The 15,025-nt window shown below is 53.0% G+C and overlaps 1 protein-coding gene across 3 annotated transcripts in view; it reads right to left on the bottom strand.

The window, feature by feature from the left end:
* Window positions 1-1,319: 1,319 nt before the first annotated feature.
* CFDP1 (craniofacial development protein 1) overlaps window positions 1,320-15,025 on the bottom strand; it is a 68,005-nt gene continuing 54,299 nt past the window's right edge. The window contains exons 6-10 of one of the 3 annotated variants that reach the window (XR_014229079.1): window positions 7,781-7,939; window positions 7,384-7,511; window positions 6,466-6,637; window positions 4,947-5,132; window positions 1,320-2,085 (exon numbers count right to left, since the gene is read on the bottom strand). Coding sequence is in view for 2 of the 3 variants with exons in the window: in XM_082320602.1 (XP_082176728.1) it covers window positions 1,995-2,085; window positions 7,781-7,939 (250 nt within the window). In the remaining variant the exon portion in view is untranslated. Of the gene's footprint in view, window positions 2,086-4,946; window positions 5,133-6,465; window positions 6,638-7,277; window positions 7,512-7,780; window positions 7,940-15,025 lie in introns of those variants that run through there. The other 2 variants (XM_082320602.1, XM_082320603.1) reach the window with 2 other exon arrangements.

A 15,025-nucleotide genomic window follows, 5' to 3' on the forward strand; every position in this document is an offset into this window, starting at 1 on the left:
AAGATCCCCAATATCCCCTCCTCTTCTCCTCAGCCCCAGCAGAGCAAAGCACAGCAAAAGGCAAATCATTTCCCCTGCTGCCTGCTCGGTGCTTACAGCGGGCCCAGCCCTCCAGCCCCGCTTGCGGCCGCCCTGGCTGAGCTGCCACCCGTGCACCTCGCCGTCAGTGAGGATCTGCTGCAAAGCAAGCCCTGGGTTGCCTTGGGGTCCCTGCTGGGAAGGGACCCTGCAGGCAGGGCAGGACGCAGCTGGCTCCCCAGCCCAGCTCATGGGGAGGAGAGAGGGGGCCAGAGATGGTCCTGCACCACCCTAAGCGGGCCAGCAGCCCGGCTACTGGAGCAGCACCTGCCTTACGCTGCAGCCCCCTCAGAGGTCCAGCCCAGCAGCCAAGGCTGCTCGCTGCCAGCCAGGAGTCCCCAGCTGAAACCTCCCTGCAACGGTGCCCCAGACAGGGACTCCAGTTGGTTTTGCAACCAAAACCAAAGCAACTGGCTTGGAAGTGTTTGGAGATGAAAACATGTCATCACCCCCGTTGTTTTGTTTCTGTCCAATTTCAGGCTTGTTTAAGCAGGTCCATAACAGCTGATTCTGTACCTAACAGGGTGCCAAAGGCTGCAGCTCCCCCAGAGCACGTGGTGTTTTGTTCTCGTCTATCCTGCAACGCGGCCGCAGAGCAAGGGCTGACTCAGCAGCTGACACGCGAGCCCAAAGCTGAGACCATGTTCAGAGCCGCAGGCAAGGGGCCAGCGGCAGCGGCATCACTCGCCCCGTTAGCAGGAAGGACGGGGCTTCTGCCGCTTTCCCCCCAGCGCAGCGCCGGCACGAGCTGCCCCACGGAAAGGGCTCAGAGCACCCCATGGGGAAAGGCTGGCGAGCACCTCTGCTCCGAGGGTGTGCACGGGCCGAACATCGGGAGCTGCTGCTCTCAGCCAGCCAGAGCAGAAGGGATGGCCGAGATGACAGTGCATTGCTGGCCTCCAGCTCCGGCTTACTGCTCCACACCCAGGCGCCTCGGTCTGCCCTCCCAGGCAGCTTCACTTGCTGAATGTCCCTGCATGGCCAGGCCTTGGGTGGGTTTCCTTACTCCTGTAGCACTGCTACAGGAGGACTACGCTGTCCCCATCACCCCCCAGTACTGCAGAGGGAAAGCGATCCAAGCACTTGCCCTGACCCTCAGGCTGCTATCAAGGCAGACACCGGCCACCTCTGAGCAGGGATTTTCACGATCACAGTCAGACACTCATTATGTGACCCTTCATTTCTTTGTCCTCTGCTTCCCACACAAACAATGCTGCCAGCATGCAAGAGTGTCGGGATGGAATACTTTATTCACGTGAACGCTCGGATCCTGGCCCGTCCTGCCGGCTGCAGCAGCTCCCATCTTCTTGACAGCATGAACAAGGAAGGATTTCTTCATCGCCTTGCTTAAACCCCCCCAGCATCATCAGACCTCACACACAAGTACAGACAGCTCGGCTTTGCCCAGGCAGGAGCGCAGCACGAAGGGGCAGGGAGCGCTGCGGGGCTGGCAGAGCAGGGAGAAGGGCTCCAGCCCCGAATCCCACAGCTGACACGTGCACAGCAGCCATGAAATCTTCCTGCAGCTCTTCTCTCAACCAAATACACCAGCCGAGCCTTAACCCAGGCTCCAGCACCCTCCCAGCCTCAGGGGCTCCTCCTGCTGCCAGAAGCACCCGAGGCTGGCAAAGGATGGGTGCTACCATCTCTTCTCCTTGGAAAGCCGCCTGCCAGAATCATGCTGGTCTCTTCTGTCACCTGCTGGACCATTTAACCCTCAAAGTGCCCCCTGCCCACTGACAAACACCCTCCCCAAACTATTACAGTAAAAGGAAAAACCTGTACGTTGAGACATACAGGCTGAGTCTCGGGTAGAGAACGGTTTCCGTGCCTGGTGGTCTGGCGATGGCTGGCAGCCCGCAGCCAGCGCTCGGGCACAGAAGGGAGCAGGATCCCCCGCGGCCACCCCTGGCACATCAGGGCTTCATCCTGCTCAGTCTGATGTCGCGTTCGATTTCGAACTGCCTGTGATCCACGCGCTCCAGGAATGCTTTCCTCTCGATGTACCTGCAGAGAGGCAGAGAGGCAGAGGCTGTAAGCACTGCCCGCAGCAGCCAGCGCTGCCCCCAGCACGGGGCAAAGCTGACCAGAAGGGACAAGCAGGGAGGGAAGGCATCATCTGCCTCCCTCCCTCTCTTCCCATGAGCTGATCACTGCACTGAGCATCTCCTACAGACACCAGAACTGCTCCTCAGCCTGATGGGTGTCTCCTGGGGAACTCGCAGAGGTCTGGGGTGAAGGGTCCCTGTAGGCTAGAGCCATGGGCTAGCTGCTCCTGGTTCCAGCTCTTCTCTTACAGCTGAGAAATGAACTTGAACAACTTGAAGGGGCTCAGGGCAGGTCCTCAGCAGCAGAGGCAGCTCTGAGGCTGCCCAGGCGACCCTGCCCACGCACCCCCCAGCAAAGAATCTCAAACCCAACCACAGCAGCAGGACCCAAGATATAAGCTGATAACAGGCACAGGGAGCAGCAGGGATGCAAACAGCATCACCCAGCAAGCCTGCAGCAGCTCAGGGCTTCAGGCCAGGGGTTTCCCAGCCACAGACCAGCTCCTAACCACTGCTGAGTATTTACTTCTCCCTCTCAGCGAGGCACCTGAGCGCTGCAAGGAAGAAGGCAAGCACGCCTGCGCCTGGAAAAGCACCTTGCCGCTCATTAATGGCATGCAGCTGAATTTTAATGTACTTTGCTGCAAACCCTTGCCACAGATAGCCCGGGGCTGTGCTACTAATTAACCTACAGAGGGAGTGAAATTGCAATTCAAAACAGGAGCTGTAATTGAATCATCACAATTGTTTTGCATTTGTTCCAGGGTGGCAAACACTCTGCTGTCATGACAAGGTCATTACGCTCTGCACTGGCGCGAGATGCATAAGCCGCTGCATTCGTTTTCTCTCTGCCGGTCACCGCTTTTCCTGCACCACAGCTGGTGCCTGCTTAGGCAGAGAAGCCCGCTGCTTGAAAGCAAGACTAAGGGCTGCAGGAAAGATGAGCATCGCAGGCTCTACGAGTTTTCCAGGCTCCTGGGTGGCTGGCAGTGTGCACGAAGGTGCCTGAAGACCCGACTGCACGGGAAGGTTGAAGCCCCCTCCCACCACCAGCAGTGGTCCCTCTAGGACAGAGGGGCTGCGCTGCCTTTGGTGACGAGGTCTCTGCTTTATGCTACAGCTGTCGAACGGAGGCTGAATGTGCTCCCAGCACCAGAGTGCCTTTGCCCTTGCTGCAAGGGATGGCCCTGACACTCCTGCCCACCCAGTCATTGGAAATGAATTAATCCAAATTCATTTCAGCGAGTGACTCCCCCCGAGCCGATGAACAGCCCCGTGCATGCCTGCTGCCACCCCATTCCCATCGCAGCCCGAGCCCATCTCGCGCTGACACAACTGGGTCAGCTCATCTCCGCCGGCTGCGAGGGGCAGGGGCCCAGCGTGGTGTAACGCAGATGATGTGCTGGCTGCGAGGAGGTATTTTTCTGGCTCCCTGCCCCTCGCCGTCAGAGGAGGGCCGTGCACCGAGGCCCCCTCCCCATGCCGGCTCAGGAAAGGCAGGCAGGGGAGTGTCACTTCCCTTCATCCCAGCAAGCAGGGAGGTGACCGGCTCCTGGGGCCGGGCTCGGAGAGGCCACGGGAAGGAAGTCGGGGGGGTCACGTTGTATATTAGTGTGTCATATTGCTGGGTGTGTGGTTTTCCTCCCCCTCTGCTGCTAAACACCAGCCGCAACCACAGCCTGGAAGGTGAGGGACAGGGTTTAACCTGGGAACACCCCGACTGCTTGGGCAGCAACAGCCCAAGCTACCGCATTTGAAACTCCTTCAGCCCCTCTGCGACTCCCTTCTCCCAACCCCAGCAGGGGGTCAGTGCCTTCCTCCTCCTCCTCCATGGCTGCCGTGCCTCTCCAGCAGGCAGGGACTGGCTCCTGGGGGATCGATACAGATCATGAACCAGGAATGTGGTCTCACGGCCACAGCCAGTGGCTCTGCATGGAGGAGGAACTGTGACGTTACCCCGTGGCGTTGTCCTTGGCCAGCCACAGGAAAGCGCCGCAGGGGCCAGAGCAGACCCCACAAGGCACGGCCTGTGCCTACACCAGGGTTTATGGGGCAGGCAGCCTGGGAACAAGCCCAGCCGGCTTGTACTGCTTGCACACGGAGGCTGGAGGACACGAGCAGGGGAGCAGCAGGTCTGCAGGGTCAGTGCAAGCCCCCCTGCCCCACTGTGCCCCGGACCCTGCGCCCGAGCTGCGGCTCCATCTCCATTCCCAGCCTGGCTCCGTGCAGCCAGCAGCAAGGTGCTGCCAAACAGCAGTGCAAAGTGCACGAGCGAGGCACAAACACCCATCCCGAGCTTGTCTAAATAACCTTTGCTACCTGAATCAATACCTTCCTGTAAATTATCAGCCTGCGTGGAAACAGGGCACCTGTGATCCACAGCAGAGGAAGGTAAATTTGTTGGGAGAAGAGGCTGTCTCTGCTAACGAGCGCAGCTGCAAACTGCTCTGGGGAGGGTTTCACTGGTGCTGCCTGTCCCCTCTGCCAGTCACCATCAGTCACCCAGTGCACCCGGAGCAGGGCTGCTCCCCCACTGGGCCTGCCCTACAAAGGTGGCCCAATTAAGAGGCCGCTACACATTTCCATTTATAAAGCACATCAGAGAGATCGACAGCAAAGGGGATAGCTGCCTCTGCTCCTTACTTCAGCCCCTCCTGTGAAATCCAGGACAGGCCCTCAGGATCTGACACAACCAGACTGCACAAGCCCAGATCCTGCTGCTGGGGAAATGCAAATCACCGTCTGGGGCTGGTGATACGAGGGGTGGAAAATCAGAGGCAAGGGTGGACACAGCCACAGGGCGGCACGTGTCTCCTCTACCTTGGGAATCCTGGGGCCACGCCGCAGCTGGCTGATAACTGGCATCATCAGCAGAAAGATGCCATGGCCCCATTGCTCAGCCGGCCACCAGCGTGCTGGCCGAGCGCATGTTGCTGCTGGAGAAGGGCCGGGGAGGTCCAAGGCGTGGGGAGCTGCAGGCTGTGAACAGCGACTTCTGCAAGGTTACTGCAAAAAAGAAAAATACAGCCTGCCTTCCCTTCTGAGCAAAAAGAAATGCCTCCCGCCTTCCTTGAGACACACACGGACCATCTCTGTAGTGCACAGACACGCGTGGCATTGGGTAGATGCTTCCAGGAGCGAGTTGTGGCTTTCCTTGTCAGGCAGACGTTTTTAATTACAAAGCAGGACACGCAGGGACCAGAGGTTTCTAACACACGTCGGCACCAGGGATAAAGGCAGTGCCCCACTCCCTCCTGCCTGGGTTGAAGGGTTAACAACTGCTCATTACGACTTTTATAGCGATGTGTAAATGATTGCCTGCTGAAGGGTGAGCAGAGCCTACATTATTAAAGGAGAAGAGGCAGCTGCGGAAGGGACAACAGGCAAAACGACCTGAAGCTGGCAGCAGCTGTGTCTGCATGATCTGCCCACCGAGCAGGCTGGCTGCTCTCTAACGGTGCAGCACGCTTCACATCGCAGGCGCTTACAGGTGGCCTGTAAGCAGAAATGCAGTGGGCTGTGCATCCATCAGCTCCTCCCTTCTCCCTTCCTTTACCTTGAAGGTGGATGTAATTCACAGTGAGCAGATGCTCGGTTGATCCCCTCACATTACATGCCTGACTAGCACAAACAGATTTGTAAGGAGTGTCTAAAGTTATCACGGCATCATGTTTCTTGTTTGTTTAATGACAAAAATCACTTGCCAATAGCCCAGTGGATTTTCTACTCTGGGATGTGACAGGCAGCAAAACCCAAAGCTGTCCAAGCTTACAGATGCTCTTAAAATTGCTCTGTTTTGCTCATCTTTTCAATGTGCTGATTCCTTCTTCAGCCTTCAAGGACCATTACGTTAGCATCCCTGAAAGGTTTGCCAGGCGTGAAGAGCGAGCTGTCCTGCTTGTATGGGGTAGGAAACAGCACTGCCCAAGAAAGGTCGACATACTAGGTTTGAACAAGCAAGACATGCCACAAAACACTCATGCAGGGCAGCCTGGCCTGTTTGGGGTGTGTACAGTCCAGCTGAGAGTGATGGACCCCGATTCAGGCTGATTCCACCGACTGTGGAAAGAAACAGTGTGTCCCAGCAATTGGCAGGAGGTGGTCTGGCAAAATTTTAATGGTGATACTACCACCATCGGCCCAGCCCAGAGCAGTGAAAGCCCAAAGCTGTTACCACACTTGGCAGCCACTCAGACATCTGCACAGGGTGAATTCTCACTCCACATCCCATCAGGACAAACCAGCCAGGTGCCACAGACAGAAACAGGACCCTTCCCTGGAGCTGGGTTCTCCCAAAGCAGCCTGCAGCTCCTGACGGGGCTTCATGGGAGAAGCTCACCTTCCTCTTCTTCCTCCGTCAGACACAGCCTGGTACATGGCCTGGCTCTGTCTCCAGACTCCTGGCACGGGCCATTTCAATGGAGAGCCTTGCGTACAGGACTCTGGCCGTAGCATTCACCATGCCGCAGACAGCATCGGCGATCTTCTGGTGCACACGTGCTCTGCCACACCTGTACGCGATGTAAATCGCTCACCTCCTTGGATTTCAAGGATCTTGGAGGAACACCTGCCCCCCTCCAGCACTCCTACTGAATTGCTCTACTTGTTTACAGGCTGGATGGGGCTCTGAGCAACCTGATCTAGTTGAAGATGGCCCTGCCAATTGCAGGGGGGATGGACTAGATGACCTTTAAAGGTCCCTTCCATCCCAAAGCATTCTATGATTCTATGATTCAAGGGCATGCGTTCCAAAACAGATCAGGGCAGCTCTGACAGAGAAGGGGCGCTGTGGAAGGGTGCAAGACCAAACTGAAAAAACCCAGCAGTTATAAAATACCTATTTGAAATACAAAATCCAATCTGTTGGAATGCAGAAGCTCTGAGTTTTTCCCGCAGAGTAAAAGAACAGCTTACAATAAAAATACATTTTATGAGCTGTCCACTAAGCCGGTTACGTTTTCCCAGAGCTTAGCAAAGCACTTGTAGTGGAAATACCACTTGTGATCTTATTATCCTTCCCTGCAGTGCATGTTATTAACTTTCTGATTTATTTACAGCATTGCCATTTACTTTTACGATACTTCCATTAACTTCATTGGAGTGAACATTGCTTGATGCACACAATCAACGCCCAGTGCTGCCATAATCTTTAACGCACCTTGCCAGCTGTTCTGGGTTTACATACATCTTTATGCAGGAGGAGGGGGGACAGACACAGCTACAACATGTCATTTGAAGAATGGAACAAAAAACATACCTCCCAATTTGAGACTTCTTTAAAAAAAAAAAAAGAAAACAGGGCAAAGGCAATTGTGTTTCCTCATGGGAGCACTGCATTAGACTGGTTCACGCTGCATTAGACCAGTTCATGCTGCATCCGAGCCACTAGTAGGAGAGAAGATAAAGCACAGCCAGGCTTTGCTTTAGCTGGACTTGAAGAACTCATGAGGTTGTTAACAGAGAGCGATAGGTGCTTGCAGGCTTACCTGCCTCCCTGTGATACCTAGAGCAGCTACTGGCTTTATATATCCCTAGGATAAATCCTTAAGAAATCCCATGGGTTTGCTGAACTCTCTGTAGCAAGTGATGGGGTTCCTACATGTATAGGAAGTGGTGGGAAGTGCTGGACTACTGCTAGGTAAAGTCCCTCTTACCCGTCTTTCCCTCGGTTATGGATCGCCAGCTCCTCCACAATCCCCTCCTCCTCCTTGAAGTTCTCCCAGTCCAGTTTAGATTTCTCCAGTGTGCTCATCTTCTGCTTTTTGGAGCCAATCTTCCCCAGGAGGCTGCTCATACCGCTTGGCCTCTTCACCCTGACGGAGATAAGGGAGCAAACGTTATTTAAATGCAGGGAGACAGCATCAGTTAGCAATTAAAAATGGAGCTGAGAAACGTCACGTGTGAGAGAGGTAGCCTTGATGGTGGTGAGCCACTGCCACTAAACAGATGGCCACCAACTTCAGGCAGCCTGCAGGCAGCAAGGTCACGCTTCCTGCAGATCCTGCTCCGCCGTTCCCCTGGAAGCAGCAGAGTTCATTACACACATATCTCAAGTGCTCGCTTTTTGTGAAAGGGCTTTTTCATCTATCTTCTTAAGAGAACAGAAAGCTTTCAGGCCAAGAGAGATCATTAAATCATCTAGTTTGACCCCTTGTATATACCAGGCCAAGTCATTCCACTGATCACCTCTGTGCTAAGCCCGGTTCTTTGTCTTCCGTTTAAAGTGTTGTTTTCTGGAAGGGATCCAGCCTCAGTGCGTCACCAGTGCTGACAACACATCTAGGAATTAACCATTTCCTTGGTATCAACACGCCTGTTTTCAACTTGATTTTGTCTAGCTTTAGGTTCTGGTTGCCGTGGCTTACTCTAAATCGAAGAGACTTTGGCACCCAGGTGAGTCTCATTAGTAACATACTCATACACCACAACGAACTTACATCTGAATTTTTTTTTTTTTTTGACAAACAGATGGAGCTCTTTATGCCTCTCATTAAAATGCATTTTGTCCCAGCTCTTAGTAATTTCTAAAGTTTTGTCCCCCTGCTTACGCTTCAATAGTCCTTGAAGATGGGGGCACCAGAACTGCGTGTAACCTCCACCCTTCTCCTGATTGCAAATCTGTTTCTGTCCAAGGATTGCCTAAATCCTGTTAGTTACACCATCATGCCACACGCTGAGTCCCAGTGCACGTGGACTGCGACCCTCCACCATCTCCCAGGTCCCTGTTTAGCAGGAAGACCACCTTGGTCTTTCATCTACTTGTTCTTAGAAGACCAAAATTCCACCCACGTGGCGGGGCCCCCGAATCTCCCCTTGATGCTGGGAAATGCACACACAGGGACTCAGGTCAGCCGGGTCACCCTCCGAGGAAGACAATTCTCAGGGCTAGGAACCCGTAAAACAAACTCCTGTTAACCCCTTCTTAACCCCCTTCTTAACAGCATCCCATTGAATTTGGTGTTTACACACATTCCAGAGATAACTTCAGATCTGCAGCGCCCTTGCCTCTGCAAGAAGCCGGAGAGGAAATGGTTCTCGTTCCTGAGAGATGGAGGAATTTGGGCAGGGGGGGCCCAAGGAAGGCAGCCAGGTGAGCGTGGCAGACTGTCTCCGTCAGTTCTCTCCAAGCACGTCCTGCCCAGGGGTAGCCGTTCTTGGGAACGCATCCAAAGCTGTCCTTATCGGATCATTAGCATGGTTTATGCTTCCATAATTTGCAAGCCTCTAAAGGAAAATAATTCCACAGTTTATATGGAATTAAATCAAAGAAAATGACATCTTTGTATGCCTCAGCCAGAAGATTCTCAATGCAAGAATGGCTGGCCATGGTCACTTGGGGTTGCAGCTTCCTGACACAAATATATTTGGGCTACAAACCCTGGATTAAGTGCATCTTGGCAGGCTCTGTAGCCACAGGACAAAGCTGCCTGCCCCTCCTCATACTGCCCAGCCAGAGGAGCAGAAATATCCTAGGACCTGGCCCTCTTATTTCTTTCAGTCCCTGCCCACTGCTGGAGAACGTGCCAACAGCCCCCACTTTTCACTCTCCGGGGACACAGAGCAAGCTGGATGCTCTTTTATTCACCTTTATCCCTGAACGTCTCATCAAGATGTCTACAGCTCTCACACCACAATCACGCAATACAACCCTGATCCTCGCTCGGCCTCCCATTCTCCCTTACTTTTCAAGGCATGATGGCTCCGAGTATCCTTATCTGCAAGTAGCAGGAAAGTGGTGCAAGGGGGCAAAATGTGCAAAGATGTTCTCAGCTCAAGATAAAACTGGAGAGATTTGGTTCCCACATCTGGCTATCCAGGACTACATGTGAGCCTTGCACAACCACCCAACCCAGTATCAGATGCGTGTTCAGGTTGCAAGGGAGTGGGAGGAGAGGAGATATAACAAGTAAGAAGGTGAAAACAAACAAAATATTGGGCAAGCATCCCCTGTGGCAGTCCCTGCTGAGCAGCTGCCTGGAAGGCAGAGCCTGGTGCTCAAGCACGGCAGTTCCTTACGCTGCACTGGGAGGCCTTGGGTTTTAGCAAGGGACTTAAAGTAAAGATGCTCTGAGACAGACTTAGAGAAGTGCTATGGCTGATCCAGCTGGCTATGCTCCTCTCCCCCCAACCTGACAGGCAGAAGGTGGTTAAATTAACACAAGGTATTCAATAACATGTTTCTCTGAATATGCTTAACTTTCCAGACTCACTTGTGCTTACAATTCTGCCTACCTTTGAAGTGGGAGAAGCAGGGATGCAGCAATGGAGGGTGTTGTCCCTTGTCCCTACATGTCTCCTAAATGGTTTTTGGGGCAAAGAACCCCAATGGCATAAGAGCCATCTCACCTGTCCAAGGGCACTCACAGCTCACCTGCATCCGCCAGCCCCTTCCGTGGGTGGGAGCTTACAGCCACTGTACAGCTGTACTGCAGAAAGGCCTGACTCTGCAAAAGACACAGCATGCACCTGGAAAACCCACTTGAAGCCATTTCAGGATCTCTCCTGGGTGTTAGAGGTATGCCTGTCCCACAGAGCGACAAGCAGGCTCAGAGGCAGGCTCGCACATGTCAAGACTGATGCCTTTTCAGCTGAACCTCGGGCTGTCAGCTGCCGGTGGGGAAGAACTGAGTCAGGACAGGGGCCAATCGGCCAGGCTGGGCTGCAGCACACGTTCCTGCACAAAACACAGACTGGAACATGCTGACAGGCAACTGCTGTCCCCGAACCACAGTGGCAGATATCCATGAGCGAAGGGAACCAAAGGCAAGATGGTTCGTGGCCAGGTGGAAGCAGAGGCGGTGCCGGCTTCACAGCAGGGAGCAGGGGCTGCAGGCTAGGCAAAGGTCGCTCGTCACACATCTTTTCTCCCATGGGAATTCCTGGCATAAATTAACAACGTCTACATGCACACATCCATCTGTAAGTGCTCAAGGCCTCTGTATCTGCTCTTGGCCATGGATCTCAGGAATATCCCTTAAAAGATACAACTCATCCCATGTTTGAAGCTACAGAGTCTAGGTTATGAACATGGACCTCCACCAAGGGCTTCCAGATAGCCATGAGAATACTCCCAAGTCAATGGTCCCTTCAAGGCAAGAGAACCTAACCGAAGAGGGCAGGCTATGTTGCACCCTCATGTTGATGACTACTCCAAAAATACTGCTAATATCCGGTGTCAGCCCCATGCTGGAGGCGGGCCCTGGGCTGGATGACCTGGCTCTGCTCCTGCCCAGACAATCCTGGGCTGTTTGCAGCAGGACCAAGCCTGGGCCAGGCACCGAGACGGGGCCAGGCACGGGCTGAAGGACATGTTCGAGTCTGTTGCTGAGTCTTCACTCTGCGCTGAGCCTTTCATCACCCTGAATAAATCCAACAGCAAACCTGGGGGTGGGAATTCCTATGCTTCTGCCAAAATGAAGTAAATGAGAGACATTAAAGTCCAATTAAAAACTTGCATGGCCTTAAATGCCTCATCTGTTTAAAAAGCAAGTAAAGGGGCCTGATTAATTGCATTCAGTGCCAACAAGAGGAATTATTACCCTTTTTGTACTCATTAAGGGTATCTGCTGTGGCATCTTTAATCACCAAGGCATTTAAAAGAGAGAAAGTAATTTCCTAAGACATAATGGATCCCAGGGATGAGAATCAGGACAATCGCCTATTTAGGACAAGACACACTCTTACTTTCCATGATTAAAAAGCACGGCCCAAATCAGCTCAGAAACCAGCAAATAAGCATGCTGGTGAGCTCTGCCTTGGCAGGGGGAGTCCCCTGCACCCATCTGGTGTCTTCAGGGCAAGGACCATGCCTGGGCATCACCTGGCACTGTCACACACTGGGACAAACAGCAAGCCAAGGGCTCCCTTGCTGTCCCACCACGGGCGAACATGCATTCCCATCCTTAACAACGAGGCTTCCTCCCATCTCAGTGTGAGTAGCTTGACCGGGAGCTTGGAGAATTGCTGCTATACCAATGATAAAGTGGCACTGTCACTTGTAATCCCTGCTGTCTTGTAACATGAAGGTTGGCAGCATCCGGAAAATGCGTGCCTGCCTCCAAAGAGGCAGACTTCATCACAAGCTTTATAAAATAATCTTCAAGCAATAGGAAAACAGGGCTACAAAGGTCTCGTAGTGCATCCCGCCAGCCAAAGCAAGGTGAGTTCCTCCCGCACCCACCCAGGGATGGGTGCTCTGAAGGCCTCTGACACCAACCCCACGCACTAGAGGTTTTGGTACTTCATCAGCCTTTCACTTATGTAAGTTTTCCCCAATGACTAAATTTCCTCACTCAGCTTATGACTTGTTATCTTCTTCCTAGTAGCTACTAAGAACAGATCATTCCCTCACTTTTCACAGCAGCCTTTTATGTCTTTGAAAGCTTTTCATATTCCCCCTCCTGCTCAGCTTGCTCTTTCCTAGACTAAACAATCCCGGGTCCTTTCAAGCTTTTCTCATTCCTCATGGTTTCCAGCCCTCTGACCACTCCCGCCACTCTCCCTGGACTCTCTGCTATTGGCCCACATCTTCCTCGAAACGCAGCATCCAAAACGGGAAAGAAAGGGCTCCAGCCGCGGCTTTACCGGCACCGGGAGCAGGAGGAATACTTCAGATGCCTTGTGAAGCATGCAAATCCTTACACGGCCTCCTATGACGTGCTCCTTTTTCACAACCGTGTGACAGTGTTGACTCATGTCAGCCTGTGATTCACTGAGATTTTTGTCTGCTCTGCTGCTGCCAAGCCAGTTATTTCCTTCCTCGATTGGTGCAGATGATTACTGCTACCCGAAGGCAGAGCTTTCCACTGGTCCTTCTGTGCTGTTTCTCCTGCTTGCCCTCACGCTTCCCTCGACATGGCAGATCCCGGATGTATTCGCAAATCAGCCTCTCCTATTCACAACACCCATGCCGCAGCTGTTGAAGAGTAACAGTGGGGAAAGTACCTCCCATCTTTCTAAAATACCAATGGAGACAATTTAGCAGCTGAACCAGCACCAGTTGGCCAAACAAGATCAAGCTGATGGCCAGAAGCAGGCAGGGACCAGGAGGGTCGGACTGCAGGAGGAGCTCTGACAGTTCATACCATCCGACTCCAATGAATGAAGGGTGCCCAAAGGACACCTACTCACATATTGATCAAGGAGCCAGCAGTGTCCCCAGCTCCAGCCTGGCCTCCACCCTTGGGGATCACAAACCCTCTGCTGCTGTGTTTCTGCTGGCTCCACGGGAGCGTGCAGACCGCAAACCCTGAGCTGCTTCTCCATCCGCCTTGTATCATCCTCCTTGTTGTGGATAATAACAACTTGTGTAGCAGGAAGGTCCTACTTCTGTCTTCTATCAATACTTTTAAGAAGGGCTCAATTCGTAAGAAGCAAATGCTGAACACAAAATAGGATGTTACTGATGCTTAGCTAACACCCCAACACTCCCCCACCCCCTTCTCGTTATGTCACGTTTTGGGGAAACAGTGTGAGCAAACGCACTTAAGAGGACAGTCACTGACGTACACAAATCATGAGCAGGATGCTTGGTTTTCCCCTCTTGATGAAATCCAGCCCGCCAAGCCCCTGCTAAACAGAGTGGCTAATAACCTGTTTTGTCAATGAGGATCTTGTGATAAAGTGGCTGCTGCAAGACTTGGACCAAGCAGCACATTTTTTTAGATGATGCTGATTCTACCAAGGCATCCTGCACACCCTGTGGCTACGTGGTGGAGGAGACAAGACAACAGAGCGGGACATCTTCTTTGGCCTCATCGCAGGCTTTTGCACCTCCCAGAGCAGAGACAATTTGGTGCTGGGCACTCTATCATCTTCCAGCATACATCCAGAACAGCTGGTGACTCTCGGAGATGACATGATTTCATCAGAAGGAAATCTTGCGAGGCCAGGAAAGAACCCATATCTCCTGCCCCAGCCTTTGCATGCAGATTACCAAACAAATCACCTTTACCATTTACCACTAAAAACGGCAGGTTACACCTACAGCTGTAACCTGTATACAGGTTAACAACCTAACACCTGTTCCAGGTGTAGCCTGTAAAAGGCAGGTGACACTCTCAAGGAAGGTTCAGAACCAGGATGGATAGTTTCGTGCGTTAGAAGACAAGACCATTGCAATGGGCAAGGGCGCTTACGCCGTCTGGCACAAGAGGACAAGCAGGAGGCATCTGCTCGCAGGTCTTTCAGCACAGCTGAACAGCTTTGCAAATCTTCAAGCAGAAGAACCCAACTCAAACATAAGCTCTAGCACAAACCGCTTCCCTGCTGGCTGCCGGCAATGTAGAGCAGCACGACAGATCCCACTGTCAGAATAGGACGCCGGCAAGTAACTGTCCCTGAGTGCAGAAAGGTGGTGTCTCAGGCCATGCAGTCCTGAAAGTACCATGTTCATCATCAAGCCCCGGCTCTCCTGCAGCCCCTCTCCTGCCCAGCTCCCTTCCCCACCAGAGCCTGCGATATTTCCTTGAAGCACAGTGACAGCAGCTCTGTTCCTGTCACCCCAAGCGCTTCGATGGCAGGGACGCAGGTGAGAAACTCTGCCACTCAGCAAAGGGAAGAGCACAAGGTTTCATAAATAGCAGTATCTATTCCTGCCATAAACTGCCGTAAAGCTGAATAGTTTCCTTAACGGCAGGAAATGGTTCTCATACAAACTAACCACAGCTGGGCAACTGATGCAGCCAGTAAATACTTTCATTATAATGAAGTGGAAGATTCCTGCCCAGCGCACCACCCGCCCCGCTGCCCTCCCTTCAAACAACAGTGTGCACGGGTGTGTGAGAGACATTGCACGAGGAGGATGTATGCAGAGACCCGGCTGGTGGCCCGTGTGCCAGCTCTGCTGTTCACTCCCAGCCTCTCCAGACCATCTTCCTCGACAGAGGAACGAAAACACT

The sequence above is a fragment of the Platalea leucorodia genome (assembly GCF_965183815.1).
Source record: "Platalea leucorodia genome assembly, chromosome: 8".
Lineage (NCBI taxonomy): Eukaryota > Metazoa > Chordata > Aves > Pelecaniformes > Threskiornithidae > Platalea > Platalea leucorodia.